Genomic DNA, 26,689 nt, shown 5'->3' on the forward strand with positions numbered 1-26,689 from the left:
ATTATGTTGCTCTTTGTTGTTTGCTTTCTCTTCTGTTTTTTTTCTCCATACAGGTGATCCAGGCGTTTTGTTTGTTTGTGTGTTTGTTTTTTCCTTTCTTCCCCCCCTTCTAACCGTCTCTTCTCCCCTTTGGTTTTCTTTCTCTCCCTCTCTTTCTTTCATTCTTTCTCCCTGTCCTATCCCCCAGTCACGTCTGTCCCGTTTGTAGCAACCGAAAATAAAATAAATACATAATTATAATAAAGGTCAATCAAATGGACCAATATGGCAAGGCCATGATGATCCACTTGGTAAAATAAATCCGCTTGGCATCTTTCTTGGCCTTAAGACAACAATTCTGATGGCTAAAGATCCAAACGGGACACAAAAAAAAAAAAAAAAAAAAAAAAAGAGTGGACGGACAGAAGAAACAGGAAGGTCCATGTGTATGAGGATGGCTCTGATCAGCCAGAAGAACAGCACCAGGTGTACAGAAACCGAACGAAGATGAATGAAGACCTGCTGAAAACTGGAGACCTCAGTCTGACCCTGAAATACCCCACAGAAGAAGACGCAGACACCTACACCTGCACCGTCTACAGCAGGAGGGGAAAAGTCCTGAAGAAGAAAAGAGTGCAGCTCTATGTCGGAGGTCAGTGCTGTAGAACTGAGAGGAAACGAGTGTCACATGTTTCCATGTGCTACACACTTTATCCATTTTCTGAGACAAATGTTTAGAACTTTCAACCTTTAAAAATGCAAACTACATTTTTAAAACTAAATTTACTTTTGACCCTTTGACTGTTGTGAATCTATCCAAACAGAAATCCAACAGGGCTTTAGAACCCAGTTTGGTTCAACACTCAGAAACAAGAAAACACACAAAATGTCCTGGTGCTCTCTTATAAGTCCTGCAAGATACAGAATGAGCTTCAAATGTATAAGTCCAGAGATGAAGTAAGAAATCAGAGTATTTACTGATGTAATCAGAGTATTACTGAAGTAATGGTGAGCTGTATGCACAAGTGATCAATCCAACCAAGCAGACAGATGAGAAGAAGACTAAAGTAAAACCCAGGAAACAGAAATGACAACCAACAGTAAAATATTGGACTGCCGAGTTCATACAGTGCTGTGAAAAACTATTGGCTCCTTCCCGATTTCATATTTTTCCCATATTTGTCACAATTAAATGTCTCAGGCCATCAAACTAATTTTACTATTAGAGAAAGACAACCTGAGGAAATAGAAAATGCAGCTTTTTATGAAATATTGTGCGTTTTAGGCCCTTTTATCAAATATTCCAAAACCTTCATTTTGTTTTGTTTATTAGCCATTCAGAGGTCGACTTACTGGTATGTTTCAGATCATTGTCCTGCTGCCTGAGTGCTCTTAAGCTTCAGGGCATGAACTGATGTCCTGATGTTCTCCTTCAGGATGTTTTGTTGGAGGGCAGAGGTCGTGGTTCATCAGTTACAGGAAGTCGTTCTGAATCAAAGCAGCCCCGACCATCACACCACCATGTCTGACTGTTGCTGTTCTCTTTATGAAATGCTGTTAGTTTAATGTAACGGGACTAAAACCTTCCATATAGTTCAGCTTTTATCTCATCTTTAGATGTTCTGGGTTCTTCTGTGACCTCCTGGATGAGTCGTTGATGTGCTCTTGAACTAATCTGTTTCTGAGTTTTCTCCATGTGTGGATGATGATGGTCCTCACTGTGACTTTACAGGAGTCCCAAAGTCATAGAAATATCTCTGTAAGCATTTCCACACTGACAGATGTCACTGTCTTTGTTTCTCGGCTGTTTCTTTAGATCGTGTCATGATGTGCTGCTGTTTGAGATTCACTTTGTCTGACAGCTTCTATTTAAGTGAATCCTTGATTCAGCAGGTCTGTCAGTAATCAGAGCAGCTTGTGGCAGTGAAATGTATTTCATCACAGTTCATTCAGGATTTTTGATCCATGGCCAGATAGCTTTGGATAGCTTTGATCTTTAATTAATGAAATCCACATTTCAAAACTATGTTTGGTATTTACTTGTGTTATGTGGAGTCTGGAAAGGGACAAATACTGCAGCACTGTACTCTAAGACTAAACTGAGGGAAGACACACAGCTCGATGCAGGTGGAGCACCTGAGAGAGGAGCAGGTAAACACAGGAGGACAGTGAGGAGATTAAAATGAAAAAAGAGGGTGAGTAACCCAACAGCATGCAGGAGAAACTCAAAGAAGAACTCAGCCAGGATCTGTTGCCCTCCTGTGGTCATTTTGTAGAAACTACAAGATACAGTAATGGATTACGCAGCTCTCAGTCTCCTTTATATAACTCAACTTCTGGATTCAGTAAACTTTAAACATGGTGGTAGCCTGCAGAGATCAGATTGAACAGGGCCTAAATGTGCTGTTCCCTCAGAATAGCAAAAAAAATGTCTTCATTATAACAATTGAATGTGATTAAGTGGAACATCATTTTTATTGTAATAAAAAGGGTTTTTATAACAATTTCCCACCATAAATCTCAAAACCTACAACACAAAGATGAACTACCTTCCTCCTCATTCTGCTTCTCTTATGCAGTCTCTCTCTCTCTCTCTTGCTCTCTCTCTCAGTCCCCCAGGTGGAGGTGGAATCAGGGGTGGAGTCAGTCCTGCTGCTTTGCAAAGCCACAGTTTACCTGCCCAAAGATGCTAAAGTGGAGTGGAAGGATAATTACTACCACTGGTACAACAGGAAGGTCCATGTGTATGAGAACAGCTCTGACCAGCCTCACAAACAGGACCAGGTTTACAGAGACCGAACAACGATGAAAATAAACCTGCTGAAAACTGGAGACCTCAGTCTGACCCTGAAATACCCCACAAATGGAGACAACCACACCTACACCTGCACCGTCTACAGCAGGTGGAAGAGGATTCTGATAGAGAAAAAAGTGACCCTGAAGGTCAGAGGTCAGTGCTGTGGATACAGGTCAGTTGACAGTGGGATCAGATCAAAATATCCATCTATTCAATGTATTTTACAGTGTTAGGAAGTTTGATGTTATTTATTAGTGTGAATGCTTGAAAAGCAGTATTGTTCTTCTATTCTTTATTATTGTCTCTCACTCTGCCAAGATTCATCTTAAACACTTCTCTTTCAACTGCTGCTGTGCCCACAGTGTTTGCTCTACAGCCATCATTTTACCCTCAAAACGTCGCCATTGTTGTTTTCTTTCCAACAGCGTGTCTTTCAAAGCTCAGAGATGTAAACTTTTTAAACTGTGTGGATCCAAGTGGAGGGATCACATTTTAGTCGTTCAGTGATTCAAATATGAACTTTTAATATTCATTCAGATGTTTTCTGACTCTAAATTTTCTTTTCTCATTTCTTAGGTTTTTCTAATTTACAATTAAAACCTTTTCAGCTTTTTTCTTCTTTCGTGTAAACGTCAGTGTTTAGCAGTTCAGCACTTTTGTTTTCATGTTAAATTCTGTTGTTTTTTTTTATCTCATTCAAACTTTTTAACTTAAAATTCAGCAATTAATTAATTTCAGTGCATACATTCAAATTTCAGCATTCACACTGCAGTTTCTTCAGAAAATGCACTTTCTAGTTATATATTTAACTTGATGCAAAAACAGTCATAGCTCCGTCAGAATAACTATAACATGTTTCAGCAGGACTATGAAACATAAAACGGCAGAAGCATTAGACATCTCAGCATACTGTCTTCAGCTTAATTTCCAAATGTTAAGACTTGTGCAGTTAACTATGTGAGACTGTGATACAGTTTGTGACATCACTAGTGGCTCTGCCCCTCCAAAACATCTCCAAACAACCAGTTTTTCTTCTGTGCGTGAAAATAAGAGAGCTTCTCTTTCTTCAGTGTGACAGTTACAACATGCACATTAATCCAGAAAAGAAGAAGCTAATGAACGCTAAATGTACTGAGAAACATCTCTTTGAAACTTACACAAATATCTCCACTCGGCACATGGTGAAGATGTTGTGGAAGATTTTCCACCATTAACATTTACACTCTGAGCCTCCAGCAGTTAAACAGGGATCCTGGTAATAAGCAGACTTTACTAGAACAAACCTCATACTGAAAATGTGCAGAGTAATAGTGAAAATATACAAGGATTGTGTTCTCCAGACCAGTGGAGGTCCTCAGTGAGTTAGAAAGGCAGAGCTAATTGATCAACAGCAGTATGAAGCTGAAGGAGCATTTATCAGATCACAGAGTAAATGTCTCAAAGAGGGAGAAAACATGCATCAAATAGAAATAAAACTCTATAAGCAGTGAAAATAATGTGTCAGTCACTGATGATACAAAGATATTAAAGTAATGAGCTTATTTCTACAGTAACCTTTATAATTCAAGTATGAATAATTCTGCCATCAAACTCTCTTTGCTATGACTCTGTCTCAAATATGAATCAGTTAAATGAAGCAGAAGGTGGTTATTGTGCCAGATCTGGTTCTCTGAATAAAAGCAGCTAAACATGAATAAATCTGCAGCAGTGGCTTTACTGCTGAGTATATTAATAATCTCTCTTAACAACTTTCAAAATTTAAAGTCTCTAAAAATCAGCATCTGTGTGTAATTTCATCGCTCATCATGATTTTTCTCACTCATGTGTAAAAAATTCATTCTGCTCTGTATCTACAGGACTCAGAAAACCTGTGTGAAAATTTCTAGGTTTGATCTTAAATCAGCATAAACAGGCGACTGTTGTCAGCTTAAAGATGTTTGGTCTTTATTGGACAGAACAGTGAGACAGAGAAAGGAAAGCAGAGAGACAGACTGATGAGTGGACATACAGCAAAGGGCTGAAAGTAAAGTTCACTCTGCTACATGGACACATGTTGTACATGCTGAGCAACAGCACATCTCATCCTAACAAGCTTTGTGCTTGGAGATGAAGCTGCATTAAAGGTGGAGGGAAGGTGGAGCTGTTTGTTCTGCTTTAAAATGCTGCAGCTCCACTCTGACTTCCTGTGGCTCTGAGTTTGCATTATTGCACCTTTGAAAGTTTCACTGAAACAGCATTGAGGGCTACGAAGCAGATCAATGTGTTAGTGAGGTGAGTGTGTGTGTTGTCATGGTAACAGCTCAGTTTCCGTTTACTAAGCACTGTGTGTGATGTAGTGGAGTCAGAGTGCAGTGTGAAGAAGCTTTGAATAACTCCTTTAGCACGTTAGCAAAGAAAGCCTTGATGAAGGAAAGGAGAAGTCAGCTCCTGTCATGACTGATTTAATAAAACAGGAAGTTGAACAGGTGGAGACTCAGCAGGACTTTCACATTAAAATCTCTGAGCAATCACTTGGTTGGCTGACTGTACAAAGTTGAAGCAGCAGTTTTTCTAATGCACCACCTTCATGTTTCCTTCATATTTGAATCCCCCTGTAGATACTGACAGGTAACCATGTCACACAGAGCTCAAGCCTTTGAATCCAGCTGTGATTGTTGATTTTCTATTGAATGGACTTTTTCAAATCCAGCTGTAGGCCTGTGTTTGTGAGCTCATTAACAGCTGTTTATTTAGAGAGACGTGGTCCTCACAGGACAGTCACTACAAACATATGATTTTATAGAATATGATGCATTACTGCAGATTCAACACAATAGAAAGGATTTGAAATGAGCTCAGCCTTAAACATGTGCAGCAGTAATATTGATCCATAGACACTGATGGGAACATTTTTCTGCACAATAAGTACTTTGACTTTTCATACTTTATGTACAATTTGCCAGTACTGCAGTTTTGTGTGTAGTGAGGTGTTTTCATGGTGTTTTCTTGGTGCTTTTACTAAAGGAACGCTTCTATCAAATTCTTCCAAATGTTGTCAAACTGAGCTGTGTGATGAAGTGAGTGTGACAGAAACACTCAGACTGTGTTTCTCTGCTTCATCAAGTCAAATCTGGTCCTCAGAGACTGAATAAAGTCCTGTCCCACTAACAGCAGCTCCAACAGTCTGTTCACTGCTTTCTTCCTGTCAGTCTTCATCTTTCTGCTGCGTCTCCTCTTCACACTGACCACTTTCTATCTAACAGTGAGCTCCCAGTGAAGCAGCAGCATTCAGCCTGTTAGAGTCAACACAAATGTCTCCATCCAAGCTCATGTTGTGCTTTGTTGTCCTCTCAGTCCCCCAGGTGGAGGTGGATTCAGGGGTGGAGTCTGTCCAGCTGCCCTTCAACACCACACTTCACCTGCCTGAAGACGCTAAAGTGGAGTGGAGGGACAGTGATGGGGAAAAAGTCCATGTGTATGAGAACGGCTCTGAGCAGCCTGAAGAACAGGACCAGGTTTACAGAGACCGAACGAAGATGAATGAAGACCTGCTGAAAACTGGAGACCTCAGTCTGACCCTGAAATACCCCACAGAGAGAGACAACAGGACCTACACCTGCACCGTCTACAGCAGGGAGGGAAACATCCTGCTGAAGAAACAAGTGGAGCTGAAAGTCAGAGGTCAGTGCTGTAGATACAGGTCAAAGGTCAGAGGTCATGTAGGAGTTTATTCTCTAAAACTTTGAATCTATTTTCAGTTCATTCAAATAAAATAAATTCTTCAATGTTTTGATCTAAAAGCCAAAAATGTCAGGCGGAGCAACTGTGTCTCCTCCCTCATCTCCTCCTCAGCTGAACTGAAGTCAGGGCTGTAACACGAGGAAACGTGCAGAAATGACTGAGTCAGCATGTTGTTGAAGTGAGTTGAGTGATGGTGAGCAGATTAGATGTGCGAGCCTCCCTGTAGAGAAAAGCAAATCTTCTCCAGAGTTTCCCACCTCATGTTTTCCTGTGTCACAGCTGATTGTCACATCCTGGCTGTCACTAAATGAGTGGTCCAAAGGTGGAAGGAGGAGCACAGTTAGATTGTTCACCTCCTAACCTGTGAAATCAATCAGCTGAATGAAAAACACTGTGATCCTATGAGCTGCTATCAGGGCTGCTCCATTCTCAGGATTCTCATCTGGATGATTGAAGCAGATTATTGATGAAGTCAGCAAACAGCTTTCAAAATGGCTCTTTTTCCAGGGGAACTCCCTGAAATGTAAATCTCATTGAAATGAAGAAGAAGTCCAAAGGCGTGGTTAGGCCCAGACTTGTGGCTGTTTTCAATGTAAAGCCCATGTTGCAGGCAGCTGCTGCTCCTTACTGGCCCACAGTCTCCACTGATGGATGTGTCAGCTCACTTGTACTGTAGCCACGGGGAGAGCGATGGAGAGGTGAAGCTGACAACCAGAGGTGTAGTGCTATTTGTTGAAGTAGCCCAGCGCACCGTGTGCCATGGAAGCACAAGTTTCCAGAGATGATTGGACTCTGAGCAGAAATGATCCATGTTGGACTGAATTTAAGAACAGATCATAAAGTCCTCTGTGTGCCCAGCCCGTCTGTCTGAGCATCTTCATCAGTGTGCAGCTGATCTACAGCTAATGTGCTGATTGATGAGCAGCCTGTTCATGGTGATGATGAGAAACAGATTTGATTCAAAGCACAAATGAGTGAAAAAGGAGCAGCAGCCATGATAGAGCGAGTCATCTGCTGACAGAAATAGTGGAGTGAAGGATTTGTGCAGCGTTTCTCTGTGAAAACAGCTGATTCAGATCAATGAGAGGAGGATGAAGGAGAAGCAGCATGTTTCTGATAGAAGGATCACTGCTGTGCTACAAACTGCTGGGACTGTGTGTGAATGTGTGTGTGTGACGGCTCAGCTGGAGGCAGGATTGGTCCAGAGGAGAGCTGCTTTATTCCAGACTAACTCTTCCTGAAAGCTGAAATCTGTGTGGAACAGCTGACCTGTACCATGTGGAAAAGAACAGCAACGTGATTCAGCGTCAGATCCCGACACATCCACGGATTCATCCCGTTACAGGAACTGTGCCACACGTGGCCTCTGTTTGTTCTGCATGTGATGCTGCAGGGATTTCTTCAAGTCACTATAATATAGTGTCAGATGGACACATGAAGCTAACACGGCACATCTTTGTGAGTCTGCAGCATGTTGACACACATGTCAGTGTTGTACAGATCTGAGAGCAGCACAAACAAACTCCATCAAAGTGATTTGTGCTGTTGCAGAGCTGCGTGACTGCATTTGTCTTCATTATGGACACATTTCTACAAATGGGACTAAACATGTGACCCTCTGCACATCCATGGGTCAACAGTGCACCCATTGGCTGGATGCAGCTTGTATTGTGGCTCCTCCCCCTTAGCTTCAGGTCAGTTTAGCTGTGTTTCCTCCAAATCCCAGAATTCCTGAGGAGCAGGAATATGTGGGGCTGGGCTCTAAACACTCAGGGTGAGGACTGAGTGAAGCTACAGGACAGAGCCAAAGTTTCAGCACTGCGCTCACAGCTTTGAGACGTCCAATCAGCAACTGGTCCTGATAACATCTCCCCTCTCATTCCACATACATGAAGACTGCTAGAAGCAGCTATCAGCCACATCAGGCTCACATCATGCTTGGTATTAAACATGCTGCAGTCTGCAGTAAACTCCCTGCCACAAAGCTTTGAGTGCTCTGAAAGGGAATCTCCTCCAAATCCACCTGTAACAAGGTCACCTGCAGAAATAACTGTGTCCACGGGCAGAGTCACTAACACTCTGCACCAGAGCTAAACCTGCTTTGGAGCTAAAAAGCTGCTGTCAGGGTTTCCTGCAGAGCTTCACAGGAAATGTGGAGACTGAAAGCTGTGGACAGTTTCTGTGGCTGGATTATTTCATATGTGTTTGTAGGAGTTTCACTTTCAAAGTTTGGAGTAAAGTGTTGAAATAAATCAGGTCTGTGACGCACACTTTACTGCAGATTGTTCTCAATGTAACACAAAAAGCAATCAAAATGTGATTGATCCTGATGTGGTTGTTGCTTCTAGCAGTGTTCATGTATTTGCACAGAGAGGGGGAGATGTTATCAGAGTGTGTAAGTGATCAGATCTGATGCTGAATCATGTTCATGTACAGTCAGCTGATCCTCACAGTTCAGTTTGTAATCATCAGTGTTGGTCAAGTTACTTGAAAAAAGTAATCAGTAACTAATTACTGATTACTTCCCCAAAAAAGTAATCCCGTTACTTTACTGATTACTTATTTTCAAAAGTAATTAATTACTTGGTTACTTAGTTACTTAGTTACTTTTTAAAAACACGATTTACAACCTGAATAGGTGATAAAGCGATAGATCTGTCAGCCCAATTCTACTTTTTCTGTATAATCCATCATACAAAATGTAATCAAATAGAAAAGTCTCTTTTTAAAACTTGTTTTATTAGTTTTAACCTTTTAACTTTATGCATCAAGCAAATATTTAATTATATGCAACATTCTCTGACTGGAAGAAATTTGTTTAATATTTAAACCTATTTTCTGCACATTCCAGCACATAAAATATTTTTTTTGTGTGTTTACACTCACTCTTTCAAATAGATGCAAGTAAAACACAGCAGAAAATAAATAAAGTCAAAGACTCCCACCTGAGTCTCAGTCCTCAGGACCTCACACAGTCCCAGCAGCTTCTATCAGCAGAGTTCTCCCTGATATCACAAACATATTGATCCTCCTTCAGCCTCCTCTCATTGATCTGTTTCCACAGAGAAACTCATCAGTGAAACCTGAGCTTACTGTGGATTATTCTGGTTGCTCCATCACTCTCTGCCTCACACTCCCTCATCTGCTGCTTTCCTCTGATTGGCTGCTCTGACAGAGTCTGCTCATGATTGGCTGCATGTTTGTATATAAAGCAGCACGTTGCTGGTAGATCAGCCATCAGCTCATGTTTGTGACTGCAGCATGGCACCAGTTTGCTCCTCGTGTTTCAGTCCCAGACTGACCTGCAGCTCTTTAGTAAATTCAGACAGCAGCTTTTTAACTGTTAGTAAATCTGACCATGAATATCATTATGACACCTCTGACCACTCATTCTGTCTTTATTGGCTTTCATACATGAAACACGCTTAAAGTCACCATTGAATCTAAACTGGATGAAAGCAGCTGTGAGTCACTGCAGCAGCTCTGTGCCAACAACCAACCAACACCTGGGTGGAGTCCCAGCTGAAGCTGAGAGATACTCAGAGATCAGAGACAGAAGCAGCTGTATGTAAGCGTTCTACAGGACGGCTTACACAAACCTGATGTTACTGATGTCTCCTAGATAGATCTCATGGACCAAAGGCTCTCTGTGTCATCTTGGCTCCAGCTGAAATAAACTGAGGGTGAATTTGGGCTTTTAGGGAGGGGTGAAAGCAGAGCGCTGTAAAGGAAAGGGCTGTGATTGGTTCCTAACACGTCAATGAGAAGAAAGGAAAGCTTCAGAGCAACATGAATGAAACAAAGTGTTTTGATAATAATAATAATAATAATAAACTTTATTTATAAAGCACACTTAAAAACTGAGGGTATGCCAAGGTGCTTAACAAGTAAGATAGAGAATAGGAGGAGGATAATAGAAATAGGACCAAAGCAAGTGCTAAGTATGCCAGCAGGTAGCTGTCACTGATACATAGGAAAGCAACAGGTACAGAGCAAACAAGAATTTAAATGAGCATAAAAGTGCATAATATAAAATCATAAAAGAAATATTAACTAGAGGGAAAGGCAAGATTGAATAAGTGAGTTTTTAGTCGTGATTTGAACAGTGCAATGGAATCAGATGCTCGGAGATCGAGAGGAAGGGTATTCCACAGTACCGGGGCAGCCAGAGCAAACGCACGGTCACCCCGGGACTTCAGCCGAGATCTGGGTTGGGTCAGAAGTAGTTGAGTGGCAGATCTGAGTGTTCTAGCAGGAGTATGTGGTTTGAGAAGTTCACTAAGATAACTTGGCGCTAATTTATTAATAGTTTTGAATGTAAGGAGTAATATTTTAAATTGAATACGGTACTTTATGGGCAGCCAATGCAAGCTAGCTAGAACAGGAGTAATATTGCAAAATTTCCTGGTACCAGTCAAGAGGCGGGCTGCTGCATTTTGGACTGTTTGCAGTCTAAGAAGAAGAGAAGAGGGAAGACCGTAGTACAAGGAGTTACAATAATCCAACCTGGAGGTCACAAAAGCGTGAATAAGCTTCTCCAGGTTCTCATGCGGAACATAATGCCTAGCCTTAGAGATAAGGCGCAGTTGGTGGAAGCTAGATCTCACTACAGCAGACACTTGCTTATCGAGTTTGATCGAGCTATCCAGCAGTACACCCAAGTTACTGACATAGTCACAAGAAAAGCTAGCAAAGGAACCCAGGGCAGCACAGAGTTGGGCACGAGGGATTTTACTGTTGAACACCACAACCTCAGTCTTCTTATCATTCAAAACAAGAGAATTACTCAGGAACCATTCTTTGACCTCCCGCATGCATTCTTGAAAGTAGTGCAGGGACACAGCAAGGTCGTCAGTAAGTTCAAAATAGATCTGTATGTCGTCGGCATAACAGTGGAAGGCGATATTGTATTTTTCAAAGATTGTGCCAAAGAGGGAGCAAATACAATGAGAAGAGAATAGGGCCTAAAACTGATCCTTGAGGCACACCACAACAGACCGGAGTGGAGGAAGAGGAGAAGGTGCCTAAGTTAACTGATAAGGATCTATCAGCGAGGTATGATTTAAACCAGTCGAGGGCAGTGCCTCTAATACCCACAGTGTGCTCAAGTCTTAGTAATAAAATGTTATGGTCCACCATATCAAAGGCCGAAGAGAGGTCCAGTAAAACTAGGACCATAGAGCGTCCAGTATCAGTGATTACAAGAATATCATTAAGAACTCTAACCAACGCTGTTTCAGTGCTATGCAATGGCTTAAAGGCAGATTGAAATTTCTCAGCAATATTGTTCGTGTCCAAGTACGCCTGGAGCTGGGAGAGAACTAGTTTCTCCAGGATCTTGGACAAGAACGAAAGCTTAGAGATCGGTTTGTAGTTTGAAAGGTCATAACAGTCAGAGTTTCTTGTTTTAAGAATCGGGTGGACTACAGCACGCTTAAAGGCCAAAGGAACACAGCCTGAGAGCAAGGAAAAGTTCATAAGAAATAGGATACTAGGTCCGATTACATCAAAACAGTCCTTAGCTAAACGAGATGGAAGAATGTCAGTATTGGTGTTATTCATTTGAACAACTAGCCGCTTAAGAGTCAAAAGTGGCACAGGCTCAAACTGGTGGAAAGTTGAAATGCACTCAGGAATGGGGAGAGGATATAAAACGGGGGAAGGGAGAACTTAAGAGATGAGACCTTCTCTAAAAAGTGAATTTGAAATCGCTCACAAAGAGCCTGAGAATAAATTAAAGGCATGTCCGGGGAAGGGTTCGCCACAGAGTTAAAAATTTTAAATAAGGTATGGGGGTTATGGTCATTGGCCAGGATGATTTTGGACAAGAAGGACGCTTTGGCCGTTTTAGCAGCACTTTGGAATTTTAAGCGGCTAGTCCGTAGCATGTCATGAGAAACCTGAAGTTTATCTTTTTTCCACCTTCTTTCAGCGCGCCGACACACGCGACATAAGGCGCGCGTAGTGTCATTAAGCCAACACTGAGAGTAGGTTCTAGGGCGCTTCATCTTAATGGGGGCAACAGTATCAAGGATTGAAGAAAATAGCGATAACAAGGAATTAGCACAGTCATCAACCGAGGGAAAAGAACAACAGTCGAGAGTGACAGATGCAGAATCCAAGAAAGACATAGAGAAGTTTGACATCGCTTCAGCATTAATTACACTTAGCGGGCGAAGGGGAGCCGCAGGATGTAGTTCATAAGCCAGTATCAAATATAAATGGGAAATGATCCGATGACGACTGAAAGCCAAAACTGTCCCTGAAATCAGAATCCAGTTCATCTCCAGCCCTGTCAGCAGTTCCAGCTGTAGTGCTGTTACAATAATAGTCATCACTTCTAGTTTCACAGCAGCAAACTGGGAACATTCAGCGTCTCAAAGATTGACCTGTTAGCACCTGCAGACATTGTTGAGCTGGGTCTGCTGATCTTGTCTTCATTTCTCCACTATTTGGAGAAGCTTCAGCAGGTTCCACAGTCAGAGTCAAAGTGGAGTTCTAGCATGGACGTAACGCTTCAAGAAGCTTCAGACAGACAGTGTTCTCCAGAAGTTCTGCTCTAAAAGGAAACTTTGAGCTGGCTCTGTGATTGTTGTAGTCAGAAGGATGGAGGCTGGATCTTTGATGAGTGCTTGCACACAGGCTGTCTTTAAGTATTCTGGGACACAGCCAGAGGACAGACAAGTGTTCATTATTGGAAGCAGCCGAGGGGCAGGGACATCCCAAACTTCACTCAGGAACTTTGGAGGAATCATATCTACACAGCTTGATGAGCGTTTCAGTTGTGCCACAGTCCTTCAAAGCTCCTCCACAGAGACTGGCAGAAAAGAAGATCAGATATTGTGGCTGGGGTCGGGGACATCAAGAAAAGAATCAGGAGCTGCTGTTTTGGATTTCCTCTCATTCATTTGATCCTTCAGAAAGTTTAGAAAGTGAAGAATTAATTAATTAATCGAATTTTAATCTCAATTACGATCTGGGCTTTCAACGATCATTAAAAATGACTGAGCCGATTATTAGCCACTCCCTCGTGCTTTACTCTCGCACTGCTCCGTGTGGCAAATCGAACGCACCTCTCTGCATTTCGAACACGTGTCACAACAATTAAGAGCAGCGGTCCCCAACCTTTTTTGCGCCACGGACCGGTTTATGCCCGACAATATTTTCACGGACCGGCCTTTAAGGTGTCGCGGATAAATACAACAAAATAAAACTAGTACCGGTACCGAAAAAAATAAATTTATTCATAACACACGTGAAAAGACCAAGGAAAACCGAGTAAACGATAAAAACGATAACAAAATAACGCTGAAAACCGATAAAAACCCTGAAAACTATACATTTCACACCTGAGCCTCAACTCTCGCGGCCCGGTACCAAACGACTCACGGACCGGTACCGGGGGACCGCTGATTAAGAGGACCCGAGGGAAGCTCGGAAAGCTAAGAAGAAGTTATTTGAAGAGGAGAGTGACTGCCGTTGGTTGAAAAGAGAGGTAAAAAAAACTTCAGTGGTGTGGAAACATTATGGGTTCGCGGAGTCAGACGTGGCTCAAGTAGACATAGTGTGTAAACTTTGCTACGGTGTCGTAGCTGCACCACAGAGCAACACTGCAAAGTTCACTAAACATAGATGTTTACATTTTTGCACATTTGCACTGTTATCAGTATTTGCACACTATTTTATATTATTTTTTGACAATCTTTGAAGTCATTATTCATTCATTCATTGTTATTGTTAAATAAATATCGTCAAATAATCGAGATCTCAATTTCAGTGAAAATAATCGTGATTATCATTTTTGCCATAATCGAGCAGCCCTACTTCAGAATAAAAGCCTGACTATTCAGAGCTCCAACATTAAGAAGAGCAAAGTGAACCAAGGTGGATGGAGGCAGCAGAGAAACTGTAGGGTGGAGCTGAATGCTTCATCAATGGGATGATGCAGCAGATTTTCTCCACCTTGCACAAACTGTCCTGTTAGTTATTATGACTGGAACATCCAAAATGTCTCCAGAGGCTCCGAGTCCAGCTGAACATGTATTAGTGTTTAGAGTGGAACTGAGATGATAGGGACTAGGACCTGGGGGACGTCAGTCAGTGACGGAGCGGTCAGCAGGTGTGGACAGGTCTGGACAGGTACTTGATGGAGTGTTTCCTGCTGGACTCCATATGATCTGTTAGCAGAGAGGATCTGGCTCCTGATTGGTTGAAGTGGAGCCCATCTGCTGCAGAAAGATGCCTCCTGTCCCAGAAAACATTGAAGTTGTCTCTAAAGCCCAGGCTGTGGGAGTCACACACAGAGGAGAGCCAGGTGTGGAGGCCGAGCAGCCGCCCAAACGCCCCACGGCCACAGGTGGGAGTGGGACCGGAGATACAAACTCTACGGTGGGCTTGTTTCACAGCCTCACAAAGACACACAAAGTCCAGTTTGAGGAAGTGGGAGCGCTGTTTGGAATCCGGTTTGTGCCCATGTGGATAAGGATGGTGTCGGCCTCCGGACGGGATCGTATTCTGCCAGGAAACTTGTCTAAAATGTCCCAGAGCGTCGGGCCGGGAAAAGACAGAGCGTACGCCTCCTTTATTGTGAAATTCCTCACCATGGTAACTGAACACATCAGCTGGTCTGCAGCAGGTTATGTTCAGAGTTTGAGGCTCAAATTGGCTCAAAGTTTCCCATTTTCACTGATTGTTTCCCGACGACATGCTTCAAGTGTGATATGGATCCTCTGCTGAAGGAATCTGCTTTCTATCCACAACCTGTTGATCCGTATCTGACTAACAGCAGCGCAGGAAGCCCTGCAGTTATAGAGAAACTGTCTGAGCCGCATTGTTGCTGCAGTTTACCTGCAACTGCTGATGAAGAAAAAGTCTCCATGTGTTTGTGTTTGGTCCTAATCTGCTGCCAAGTCTGTTTGACATGCTGGATTTCCAGCTGATAGATGACAGATTAGAAACTGATCAGTCTATTGATCACACAATATTCCATCAATAGAATTGATTTGACTTTGATTTGTGTAACAAAGTGATTTCCACGTCTCCTTCATGATGTGACAGTGTCAGAGCTGAATGAATGCACTTGTAGAGTATCATGTTTTTATGGCTCACATTTAAAGTGTTCCAGCTCTAATGTACAGCTGTCATATTAGAAATAGAAGCAGCTCTGATTTTAGTGCTCAAAGGAATCTATGAAGTTATGAATTCACACATGAACAGTTTTCTGCAGCGTTCCTCTCGGCCTTATTTGCAGCTCCACTCTTGTTTTTGCTCTAATAATTATTTCTCTCCATGAGCTGTTTCTCTGCCTGAAGGAGGCGCCACTCCATCGCTTCATTTAGTGCAGAACAAGAGTCACATGATGCTGCTCTGTGAACACCAATCACGCTTTGTACAGCTCATGTTGTGTTTGTTGTCCTCTCAGTCTGTCAGGTGGAGGTGGAGGAGGGGGCGGAGTCTGTCCAGCTGCCCTTCAAAACCACACAAAACCTGCCTGGAGATGTTGAAGTGGAGTGGGAACGCTTTGAACCTGAATACAGGAAGGTCCACGTGTATAAGAACGGCTCTGACCAGCCTGGAGAACAGGAAGTGGTTTATAGAGACCGAACAAAGATGAATGAAGACCTGCTGAAAACTGGAGACCTCAGTCTGACCCTGAAACAGCCCACAGAGAGAGACAGTGGGAGATATGAATGTGAAGTGAGGAGGAAAGGACGATTTAGATATACAACTGTGCTGCTCAAAGTCAAAGGTTTGTTTGTCTATGTCTGTGTGTGTGTGTGTGTGTGTGTGTGTGTGTGTGTGTGTGTGTGTGTGTGTGTGTGTCTCTGACTGTCTTGTGTCTCCTCTGCAGGGAGAGTTCAGGTCCAGGATCAAACAGGGGACATCAGGAACAGAAGCAGCTCCATTGATCCGACTCCTCTGATGGCTGATCAATCAGTTTGATCTGTGTGTTCTTTGATTATTGATCAGTGATGTCAGAGTGGAGTCAGTGTGATGTTGTTGTTGTGTGTTTGAGACTTTTAGTGTCCATGAAGGTCTCTGCTGCCGTAGATCCTCTGAACTGTGACAGAGGTCTCACTCTGGAGGAAACTCTCAGCACTTTCCAGCAGCTCCTCCATCATGGAGGACGTTCCCTCACTGTAACAGGTGGAGGAGAGAGGAGAGGAAGCACAGGTGGATCCTCTGAGGAAGAGGAGCGTTCCTGCAAACCACATGATCACATGACCAGAGGACAAGCATGTGCAGAAACACATTAAAGTCAGCCTGTAAACTCATCATGAGTTTTTCTGCTGTAAATGGAGCCGTGTTGTGTTTTCTTTAGAACAAAGGTGAGCACAGTAAGGATCAGATTTGAAAAATTATCACAGGACTGAGACGAACAGATGAGAACTGATGTAGTTATTTTGGACTTCCTGGTGTTGACTCTGACTGAGGTGACGAGTGGATGCTAACAGTTTCTGTTTCCTCGATGGAGCTCTCTCATCTTCTCCACATCTCTGCTGGACATAATCATTCTTCACAGTTAAAAGCAGCTGGTGTAAGAAGATAAACTCTATGACAGTCATTCTCAAACCGTGGTACGCGTAACAGTGGTGGTACTTGGGCTCCCTGTGGTGGAACGTGGGAAATATCCCCCCGCCCCCCAAAATTAAGATTAAACAATATACCATTGTGGAGGTATGCAAAGATGACACGAGAGTCTCCCCGTATGTGAGTCCTCTATGAAGAGCAGCCTTTTCTTATCGCCAGCAGTCACGGCCGCTACAGAGCGCTGGCGGGGCGGAGTCATTTCCCCATTAAAACTACAAGGCAGCCAAAACGCTGGTGGTAAAAACACAGCCCTTTTCCACGGTGCCGCCGTGCCGCGATCCCAACCACCATCGATGAGTCGGAGTCCCCAGGAGAATCGGTGGGAGATGCCGTCGGAACTATCACCTGGATGCTGAAGCTCCTAGTAGCCAGAAGAGCGATAATCCTTCGAGGCCAGCAGCAGGGAGTTGATGAGGCCAGCTCGCACTGGTGCCGATAACTGTCAGAGGAAGACATGAGTAAAGAGGAATCCAGCATCATCCATTCCTAACAAGGACAGCGTGCTCTCTATGAGCTCGAGAGCGGTACCATCATCCAGGCCCGAGAAAGAGAGGAGTTACTCGGCCCGCTCTGCGTCGGAGAGGAAATAGCACCGCAGAAGCAGCGCCTTGAGAGTGGTGTATTTCCCTTGGATGGGGGGTTCCTGGAGGAGGGTCATCACACGGCAGGTGGACAGTGGATCCAGCGAGGTTAAATGAAGACAGAAAACATATAAATCACCTTGAGCGACTGTTGTTGTGATTTGGCGATAGATAAATTGAATTGAAAAACTAAACAGCAGTGGTGTTTGTAGTGTTACTGAAGTTGGGCTAGCTGGTATGTGGTGGCTAGCTACACAGCTATGGTTAGCATAATATAAACACAGTGAAGCTGGAGGGTGAACGCTAACTTTTTTTCCCACTAGATAAAAGCTAACGTGAGGGTTCCCAAAGGTCAGGGACAAATGTAATCGCATGGCAGGATGCTGTGAACGGATCACACTTCAGTCAGGAGAACGACTGAGCTAATCCATCCACAATACGAGGTTAGTCATTAATATACTGCTGCATGGGCTGGGCTGTAGTTAAATCGTAAGGGTTTAAAAACTGAGCTTTAAAATGAACAATGGTAATAAAAACCGAGAGAGGCCGACAGTGATCACTGACCTTTTGTAGGGGCTTGTTTAAGATCCAAAGCATTAAAACATGTTAAAAACACAACGGCCTTATTAAAACTCAAAGTAGTTTGAACCCGGAAGCAGGATTCATCAGGTCATTGTTTAAAAATTGGTTATCCCACCTGCTGTGAATGTTTTAATGCAGTACAGTTGTTGTTATTATCATTATGTCACATCCTGTTTATGACAGTTAAAATAAATAACATTCATATAAGAAATAAAATTGTCTCATGTAAACTGTATGTGGTGTTAAATAGGCCTATACTACTGTACTATAATGTTGGTCATAAGGGTGGTACTTCAAGAGCCATATATTTTATGAGGTGGTACTCATTGTGAAAAGTTTGAGAAGCACTGGTCTATGTGAAACTTGATATCAGTAATAAACTAGGGTGCATCAGTCATTGATTAGTTTGACTGACTGCAAGGAAACGGAGTAAGTTGAACTACTTCTAAATCGTACTGTAGTTACACTGATTTCAGATTTATATTCATGGTTTCATATTTACATGTTTCTTCTTAGTTTGTTTGTTTTTGGGCAAATTACATTTATTAAATGAACATGCTCAGAGTTGTGAAACTTCAGCTCCCACAATGCTTTGGAGGCTATCAAAAGAAAATGCATGCACGTCAACTATAAATACACACCATGAGGCGTTAGTAAGGTATCAGGGCATAATGAACTCTTCATTTAATTATGGAACATTACTCCTGCATTAACACAAATCATCATGTAATTCATAAACACAGATCTAAGTGGTTTCGTCGTCTTCTGGGTTAAGTCAGGCACTTATTGCTTACCTGTGTCTTACAAAGGAAACAAAGGACAGCTTGACCTGAAGACTCAAACACGTCTCAGTCATGTTCACAATGGAGGAGGAAACAAATTCAAAGTGATACAGAACATAACAAATATAATGAGATGAAAATAAAATCTGTTTGAGGTTTAAAGAATGATCAAATCTATAAATGACCAGAGTCTAGGTTGAGAAAAAAAAACTTCTTAACTGAAGTTACAGGCTGGACTCAAAAAACTTTAAGGGAAAATCCACGGTCTGTATGTCCAACAATCTCAGCAGGTAAGTCAGGCTAAAACTGGCTCCTGGGAGGAAAAGAGGACAAAGAAGGCAAACGCAGAAACAGCAGACTGACCATACAGAGGTGAGTAACCACCACTATAAACCACTGTAAGTCCTCTGTATTTAAAGGAGCCAGCTGTGTTCCAGCATGGTCCCTCCCCTGTGGTGTAAGGTGTGGTTAACACATGCGTAGGTTCTATACTTACAGTGTTTTCATACGGTTGTCCACGCTTGTCCCTCCTTCCTCCGCCTCTCACTCTTACCCCACTCTTCTTACTTCTAACACTTTTCCTGTTATGTTCTTTTCCTCTTTTCACCACATCCAAACGGTCACGGTCTAACTTCCTGATGAGTCACTTAAACACTGATATTGAAAATCTAGAACAATTATTACAAAATTATTACTTATTTTTCTGTTTTAAAACTCTGATTCATTGTCAATATCGTATGATTTACTTTTAGCTCAATCAGAATGCATATATATTCTTTTTATGACTCTGTGTTCAGCACTGTTTTTTTTTTTACTTTAATACATAAAAACTGAAGAAACAAACAAAGTTATGTCTTCAAAATATGACACATGACTCAAACAGCACTACACATCCTCGCTGCATGTTGTTTCTCCTTTGAGTTTAATTGTGAAAGTCATTTGCTATAAAAAATATTTTATTTTGAAGGATCAAAAGGAAATTATCAGGTTTTCTCTGTCTAATGTAAGAGGACCAAACCTTTAGTGCAGCAGCAGCTGCGTGTTGTTGTTATCAGGACTTTAACTGGAGATGAAGATGTTGCTGCCACTCCTGCTCCTCGTACTCGGTAAGAGCGCTCTTTGAATGCAAACACAACAACACAGCTGTTTGTGCTTTTAGACAACATAAAGTCTAACATGAGTTTACTGGATGTAAACTGACTCTACTTGACTTTATTCCTTATAACCCCCTCTGGGACTTCATGCAGGGCGCTCACAGGGTTACAGCTGAGTTCATATCTGTTTAAGACGAACTATCTGTGTGTTCCAGACGTCTCTGTTTCTTACTGATAGAACCACAAACCTCCCAGAGAGTAGTGACGTTTGACAAGATTAACGACTATGGCAAAAAAAAAAAAAGAAGAAAAAAAACTTGTCCAATGATACAGATGAAAATTGGTTGTGTTGCCAGTTGTGTGTAACATTGTCAGTGGTGACACTTTTCTATTCTATTCTATTCTATATATAAATCTATTATATTACTCTTAATTTATTGAGGCTATGCCATAACTCACATAATGTTATTAATCTGTTGCAGATCTTATTACTGCCTCGTGAATCAGATTTTAACAGGATGTGTTCAGTTTCACTTTCTCACCACTTTAAAGGCTGAAGCTTTAAATTATAATAATATAATAATTATAATAATGTTTTATCTTTATAAAACATATTTTAAATGGAAACGCTTTTATAATTTCACCATAACAAAGTTCACTTCCTGCATGAAGGTGATCCACAGCTCCATGAACTATTCCCACAAACATCACTGAGCCTCAGACTTTCTTTAACAGGCCTGTCAGACCACAATGATCCAGCTGTTTGTGTTCATGTGGCACATTTATACGTTTAATTTCAAATCTACTTCACACACATTTTATTATCTGATATCTGCGACACACGGAGACTTCCTATTAAACAGAAAGTAAACTTTGTGCGTGGGCGTGTTTGGAGCTGCAGGTGTGTCCGGGTGTGGGTTCGTTGGGTCAGCAGAGGATTTAACGGGACTTTGTGTTGGTTTGAGTTGTTTTTAAAGGAGGATGAAGACGCTGGTGGTGTTCCTGCTCCTCATGAACGGTAAGAAAGTCTCTGTTTAACCTGCAGCAGCTCCGCAGACAGTCCTCTGTGAGCGGAAGTGCTACACTCAGGTGCAGCTCGCGCCTCTGATGTCATGGAAATTCACACCGTGTTGGAAATACAGATTTAATGACGAGACTTTAATAGTAAAAGTATGAGGGAAGGTTAGAAACAGACCAGACTAACAGACTGTGGACTTTGTAGCCACAGATTGGTATGGCAGAGCTAGCTAACCATGCTAAAGTAGCCTCGTGTCTGCGCTGTTTCCGGTCTGAGGCGAGCTCATTCAGCCCTCTGAGCTCCGTTTCTCCGCACTAAACACAGCATAGGTGCACCTGATCAACGTCGATGCAGGATTTAGACATTTATACCACAGCTGCATCTACTGGGAGGCTGAGGGGAGCACTGGTGGCTGTCAGTATTTTTCAAAATATAATAATGTTTTTGTGTTTGTCTGATTTTCAAAAAAAATACAAAATGATGCTGATTAATAGTTTTGATTATATCCAAAGAATGAGCTGGATCAATGAATGGATATCAGGATCCTGTGTATTTAACTTCATGTCTCACTGGTGGACCTTCAGTCCACATGTCCAGGGCTGGGTGCTCGGGTGTGGACTGAGTCACTCCCGGCATCTGCTTGGTGTGGCCTGGCCCCCTTGGCTCTGTCGGGCCCTTGCTGGGGTGTGGGGAGGCCCTTGAGTCTCAGGACTCTGGGCCTGGTGCGTGGTCTGCTCTGGCATAGCTAGCTGCCGGGGCCCCCTGGGGCTTCTGAACTGTGTCTGCTGGCTGACCCCCGTCCAGGGGTCTGCTTTAGTCTTTTCTGAGTAGGTAGTGCGATTGAACCTGCGGTGAGCCTCTTTGGGCTCTCGTACTCTGGGGGCATCTAGATGCCTGAAACCTGCATCTCCTCCATGCCTGCTTCATCTCCTGGGGGGCGGGGGCTATGGCTCCACATATCCACTATTAGACATTTACATATTTACATGATGAAACCTTGTGAACACAAGCATGCTCACACACACAGGTGCACACACACATACTCACAGACACACACTATCTTGGTTGGCTGAAGCCTCTAAACATATCATGTAGTCCTGTGTGCTGCTCAGTAACATTTAATGTTATCATTTACTGGTACTTGTACATATCTTGGTTGTTGCCACGGTTTCTCTGTTGTTGGTTTTGTGTGTGTTTGTTTAAGACAGGTTTGGAGCAGATCCTCAGTGTTTTTTATCTCCCTCTCCTTCTGTAAACTTCCTCACCAATTTCTTTCTTTTTCTTTTCTTCAGACGGTCTTTTCTGTTCTGATAGTAATAACTCAAAACAAAAAATCCTAATAAATTTCTAATAAAATATAACTGCCATTATAGCAAAAGCAGTAATGGCCTGTAAATGGTAAATGGCCTGTATTTGTATAGCGCTTTACTTAGTTCCTAATGACCCCAAAGCGCTTTACACTACATTCAGTCATCCACCCATTCACACACTGGTGATGGCAGCTACATTGTAATGATGCACTTGAGAAAATAATTCTGTTGGGCATTTTTTTGGCCTTCAGACAAAAATTCTCATTCTCGTCTTGTCCTGTGCAGCTACACTGCCGGACGGGACAGGCAAAAAAAAAAGAATATAATAATAACGTCTTGATGCATCTCAATCATCCAGGAAAGTAAATCTCCAAAAGTTGATTCTGTTCATCTGGACGTAGCGTTTTGCGGGAGAAACGTTTTGTCACTCATCCAAGTGACTTCTTCAGTCTCAGCTGACTGCAGGTTTCCCCAAATCTTATAAACAGTACATTTGCATAATGACTGAAACCAACCCACTGAAGGAACAATGGGCTGGGAGGTCAGTTCCTTAATCATGATTATGCAAATTCTCATGACCATTGATCAACGACCACTGATCAAAGACTACTGATCAATGGCCATGAGTACCATTCACAGAGAGTTGGGGAATGGCTGCAATCACAGCATTGTAAGATGGTGACAGATGTACTCTTAGGCCCCCTCCTCGATTCAGAGATGGTCTTTCCCTTTTCACGTAAATGGCCTCCTTGACTCCGCCCTCAAACCAGCGTTCCTCCCTGTCCAGGATGTGAACATCCTCATCATTGAAAGAGTGTCCACTGGCCTGTAGGTGTAAATAGACTGCAGAGTCCTGGCCTGACGAGGTAGCTCTTCTGTGTTGTGCCATCCGCTTCACTAGAGGTTGTTTGTTTGTCTTCATTCCACCTACTTAACATACAAGGGTCAGCTCTACAGGCAGAAACATGGGTGTGCCATGGGCTCCCCAGTTTCACCCATCGTGGCCATTCAAAAGCCCCCCCCCCCCTGCTGGCTGAGCCCCATCCAGGGGTCTGCTTTGGTATTTGCTGAGTGGCTAGTGCGTTAACGTGGGCTAATTTGTGTTAGCGAGTTAATGCTGACAGCCTGAATAATAATAATTCATTTAAATCCATACAAAACAGTATGTCAGTTTGTTATCCTGGTATTCAGTCTGTGCTGCTCTCACTCAGAGATCAGAGTTCATGTTCAGTAACCACACTGACAGCAAGAGGGGGAAATGATTGGTTTAATTTAAAAGGACAGTCTGAGCTGTGGATTAAAACAATAAGAAATATATAAGTGAGTCACATATCAAACACAGACCATTAAGTGTAATAAGAAGCAGAATAAAAAGCTGAGTGTGAGGGTCAGGGTGCTGTCTCACTGCAGAGGCTTCAGGCTGAATCCTGCTGAGCTCACAGAGTCCGACTCACCTGTGCAGCTTGGACAGGTAAACACATCAGGAGATGAGGAGAGTTGGCAAAGTACAGACATTCAGTACCTTAGCACAAGTACAAATACTACTATTAAAAATACTCCAGTAAAAGTACTGATTCAACTTTTTTACTCCAGTAAAAGTAAAAAGTACAGGCTCTGAAATGTACTTGAAGTAAAAGTAAAAAGTAGCTCTTTGAAGGATGTTTGTAAAATATATTTATACTGGGGACACATGTCTGGTCTAAGTCTTCTGTCAGAACGACTGCAGCAGTCCAGGAGTTTGGTTAATTGTCTTTAATTAAGTCCCAGAAAAGATTTGTTTACATGAAAATGTTTGTGAGGCTTAATCTGAGTTCGGTGCAGCCAAACTTGAACTTCTTGTTTTATAGCAAACAGCACGTGTGACTATAAACATGGTTTTCTGGAAACAGAAATGGGCAATTTTATAATTAGTAGAGTCATAGATAACTAGGAAAACAATCACAACACATCATCTACTCAACACAAGCAACATCTCACAATGTCCACAAGGGGTCACTGCAGACCCAGAATTGGCTAAATAGCAGATGTCTTACAAGTTGCTAATATTGCTAATATGGCAAGCTAGCAACAGTTAAAGGAAACCATAGAAAAGTCCTTTATTCCTCATCCCGCTGATTGTAGTCATTGCAGGAGATTACAGCCAGATTATAATCAGTATCATGTTAATGAATCTGCCAAAGTAAGAACACTTACAGATTCATCAACTCACTCAATCACACAAAACTGCATCATAGCTGCGTTACAGCAGCTCCTTCAGTCATTCCCACTCTGTGTGCTGAGCACGTGACCACTGGTGCGCTTGTTTCCTTTGGGTGCGCTTGATTCTTGCTTCTAGACATCCTGAGGCCAAGTCAGAGCAGGAAATTTGAACAATGTTTGTATTTTTGTGCAAAGCTAACTGAACCTTGTGCTGTATTAACATAATGATAAAATCATATCAGTATATGTGAGTACAAACTTTAGTCTAACTCTTTTATTCTAACTGTATTCAGCTTGAACCAGAAGAAAAAGAAGGAAAATAAAACTATATTTCTATTTCCTGTTGCTACATTGTAGAGGGCGACTTTGCCTCTAAACAGGAACATGTGTACAGTCCTGCATCAGCAGCTTCATTCTTATACAGACCTTTCTACTCTCTATGTTTGCTACATAGCAGTCAATGAATCCAGTTTTTATACCACAGTTAAGTTAATGTAGTTAAATCTGTGTATTTGTAACTCAAACATTCAGTGATCTGTTTTAAACAGAAACCTGACTTTGACATATTTAAGTTGGTATTAACACAGTCAGAGCTGCTGCTGCTTTTATTGTTCTGTTGCTTTTTAAAAGCTTTCTGTGCAAATCAATAGAAATATTTATTGTTCCATCTTAAAGCTGACAGCACAGCAGCAGCATGAGGAGAAGAGTGTTTGCTCAGGAAATACACGGGTCCCTGAAGAGTTCAAACAGGAAATATCCCTGCATTAAATATGCAGTTCAATCATCAGCAGATTACTGTGAGTGTCATCTGTCACCAGGCAGGTTTTAACAGGCGTGTAAGCCACATATTATTATAACACCCTTTTATATTTGTATGATAAACACATTTAGTTGTGTTTGGTCTTTTAACTTGTGCTCAGTTTCCACAATGAATTCATGATAGAAATCTCTAATAAACTATCAAAATAGACACTATTTCCCCCCACCACACTCTCTGTCTGTGGCTGGTACCCCCACAGACAGAGAGTGTGGTTCTCGGTGCTTGGGTGTGTTCTGGCTAATGGCTGCTTGGCGGGGCCTGCCCCCCTGGTTCCATCACACCCTGGCTTTGGGGTGAGGGAGTCCTTGGGTCTCAGATCTCTGGGCCTGTGCGCACTCTGCTCTGGTGCAGCCGGCTGCTGGGACCCTGCAGGCTCCTCGCCAAGACCCCCTGTGACTTCAGCACCATGGCTGCAGTTTCTCTGTTGCCTGGATTTGTGTGTGTGTGTGTGTGTGTGTGTGTGTGTGTGTGTGTGTGTGTGTGTGTTTGTTTGTTTGTTTGATTTTTTTTTTGTTTGTTTTCTCTCTCCCTCTTCTTCTGTAAACTTCCTCACTAATTTCTTTCTTTTTCTTTTCTTCAGACGGTCTTTTCTGTTCTGATTGTAATAACTCAAAATAAAAACTCCTAATACATTTCTAATAAAATATGACCATTATAGCAAAAGCAGTAATGATGCACTTGGGAAAATCCCAACACATGTAAGAAGTAGAAAGTTCAGATATGTGTTTAAAATTGTAGGGAGTAAAAAGTAGTTCGAAAAAAAAAACTACTCAGGTAAAGTACAGATACCTTAAAATTGTACTTAAGTACTTACTGCCCAACTCTGGAGAAGAGGAGAAGTTTTTATTACTCACATTATGTAAATAATAATGTAAACTTTATTGATCCCCGTGGGTAAGTTCCTCTCTGCATTTAACCCATTCACTCAGTGAAGCAGTGGGCAGCCATTGGCTACCTACTGAGCTATCCCTGCCTGATAAATGAATTAGCTGTTAGAATTGTCATCAGTTACTATGAAACTTTGTAATCAATATACACCAATAATGTAACATTAGAGTATTGACCTGAATGAGTTTTGCCTCCTGAGGGTTACAGCTGTGTATGATGTGTTTAACAGGCACAAACTAAGATTTACAAACATGTTCATCCAAACTTAACATTAAATACACCTCCATGAGTCACCTGATACACACCTGTGCACGTGTAGTTGTGAGACT

The 26,689-nt window shown here is 42.2% G+C and overlaps 2 protein-coding genes across 4 annotated transcripts in view; both read left to right on the top strand.

Annotated features, from left to right (window-relative positions):
- Window positions 1–371: 371 nt before the first annotated feature.
- Window positions 372–18,696, top strand: LOC146389571 (butyrophilin-like protein 2). The gene is made up of 5 exons (XM_084912261.1): window positions 372–631; window positions 2,591–2,929; window positions 6,110–6,436; window positions 15,918–16,244; window positions 16,347–18,696. The coding sequence occupies exons 1-5, from the start codon at window positions 487–489 to the stop codon at window positions 16,436–16,438; spliced, it is 1,230 nt and encodes a 409-aa protein (XP_084768387.1). The 5' UTR covers window positions 372–486; the 3' UTR covers window positions 16,439–18,696.
- Window positions 18,697–19,907: 1,211 nt separating this feature from the next.
- Window positions 19,908–26,689, top strand: part of LOC146389572 (butyrophilin-like protein 2) — a 38,990-nt gene continuing 32,208 nt past the window's right edge. For 2 of the 3 annotated variants that reach the window (XR_014797467.1, XM_084911146.1), the window contains exon 1: window positions 19,908–20,137. Coding sequence is in view for 2 of the 3 variants with exons in the window: in XM_084911146.1 (XP_084767272.1) it covers window positions 20,101–20,137 (37 nt within the window). In the remaining variant the exon portion in view is untranslated. The other variant, XM_084911160.1, reaches the window with a different exon arrangement.

Source organism: Perissodus microlepis, chromosome 3 (genome assembly GCF_051167445.1).
Source record: "Perissodus microlepis isolate ML-2025 ecotype Zambia chromosome 3, ASM5116744v1, whole genome shotgun sequence".
In the NCBI taxonomy this organism is placed as follows: Eukaryota; Metazoa; Chordata; class Actinopteri; order Cichliformes; family Cichlidae; genus Perissodus; species Perissodus microlepis.

What these genes read in the sequence shown, in the direction of transcription:
- LOC146389571 (XM_084912261.1), top strand. Translation starts at nt 487, where the DNA reads ATGAATGAAGACCTGCTGAAAACTGGAGACCTCAGTCTGACCCTGAAA. An exon ending in AGTGACCCTGAAGGTCAGAG is followed by an intron (nt 2,930 to 6,109) that starts GTCAGTGCTGTG and finishes TTGTCCTCTCAG; the next exon opens with TCCCCCAGGTGGAGGTGGAT. An exon ending in TGTGCTGCTCAAAGTCAAAG is followed by an intron (nt 16,245 to 16,346) that starts GTTTGTTTGTCT and finishes TCTCCTCTGCAG; the next exon opens with GGAGAGTTCAGGTCCAGGAT.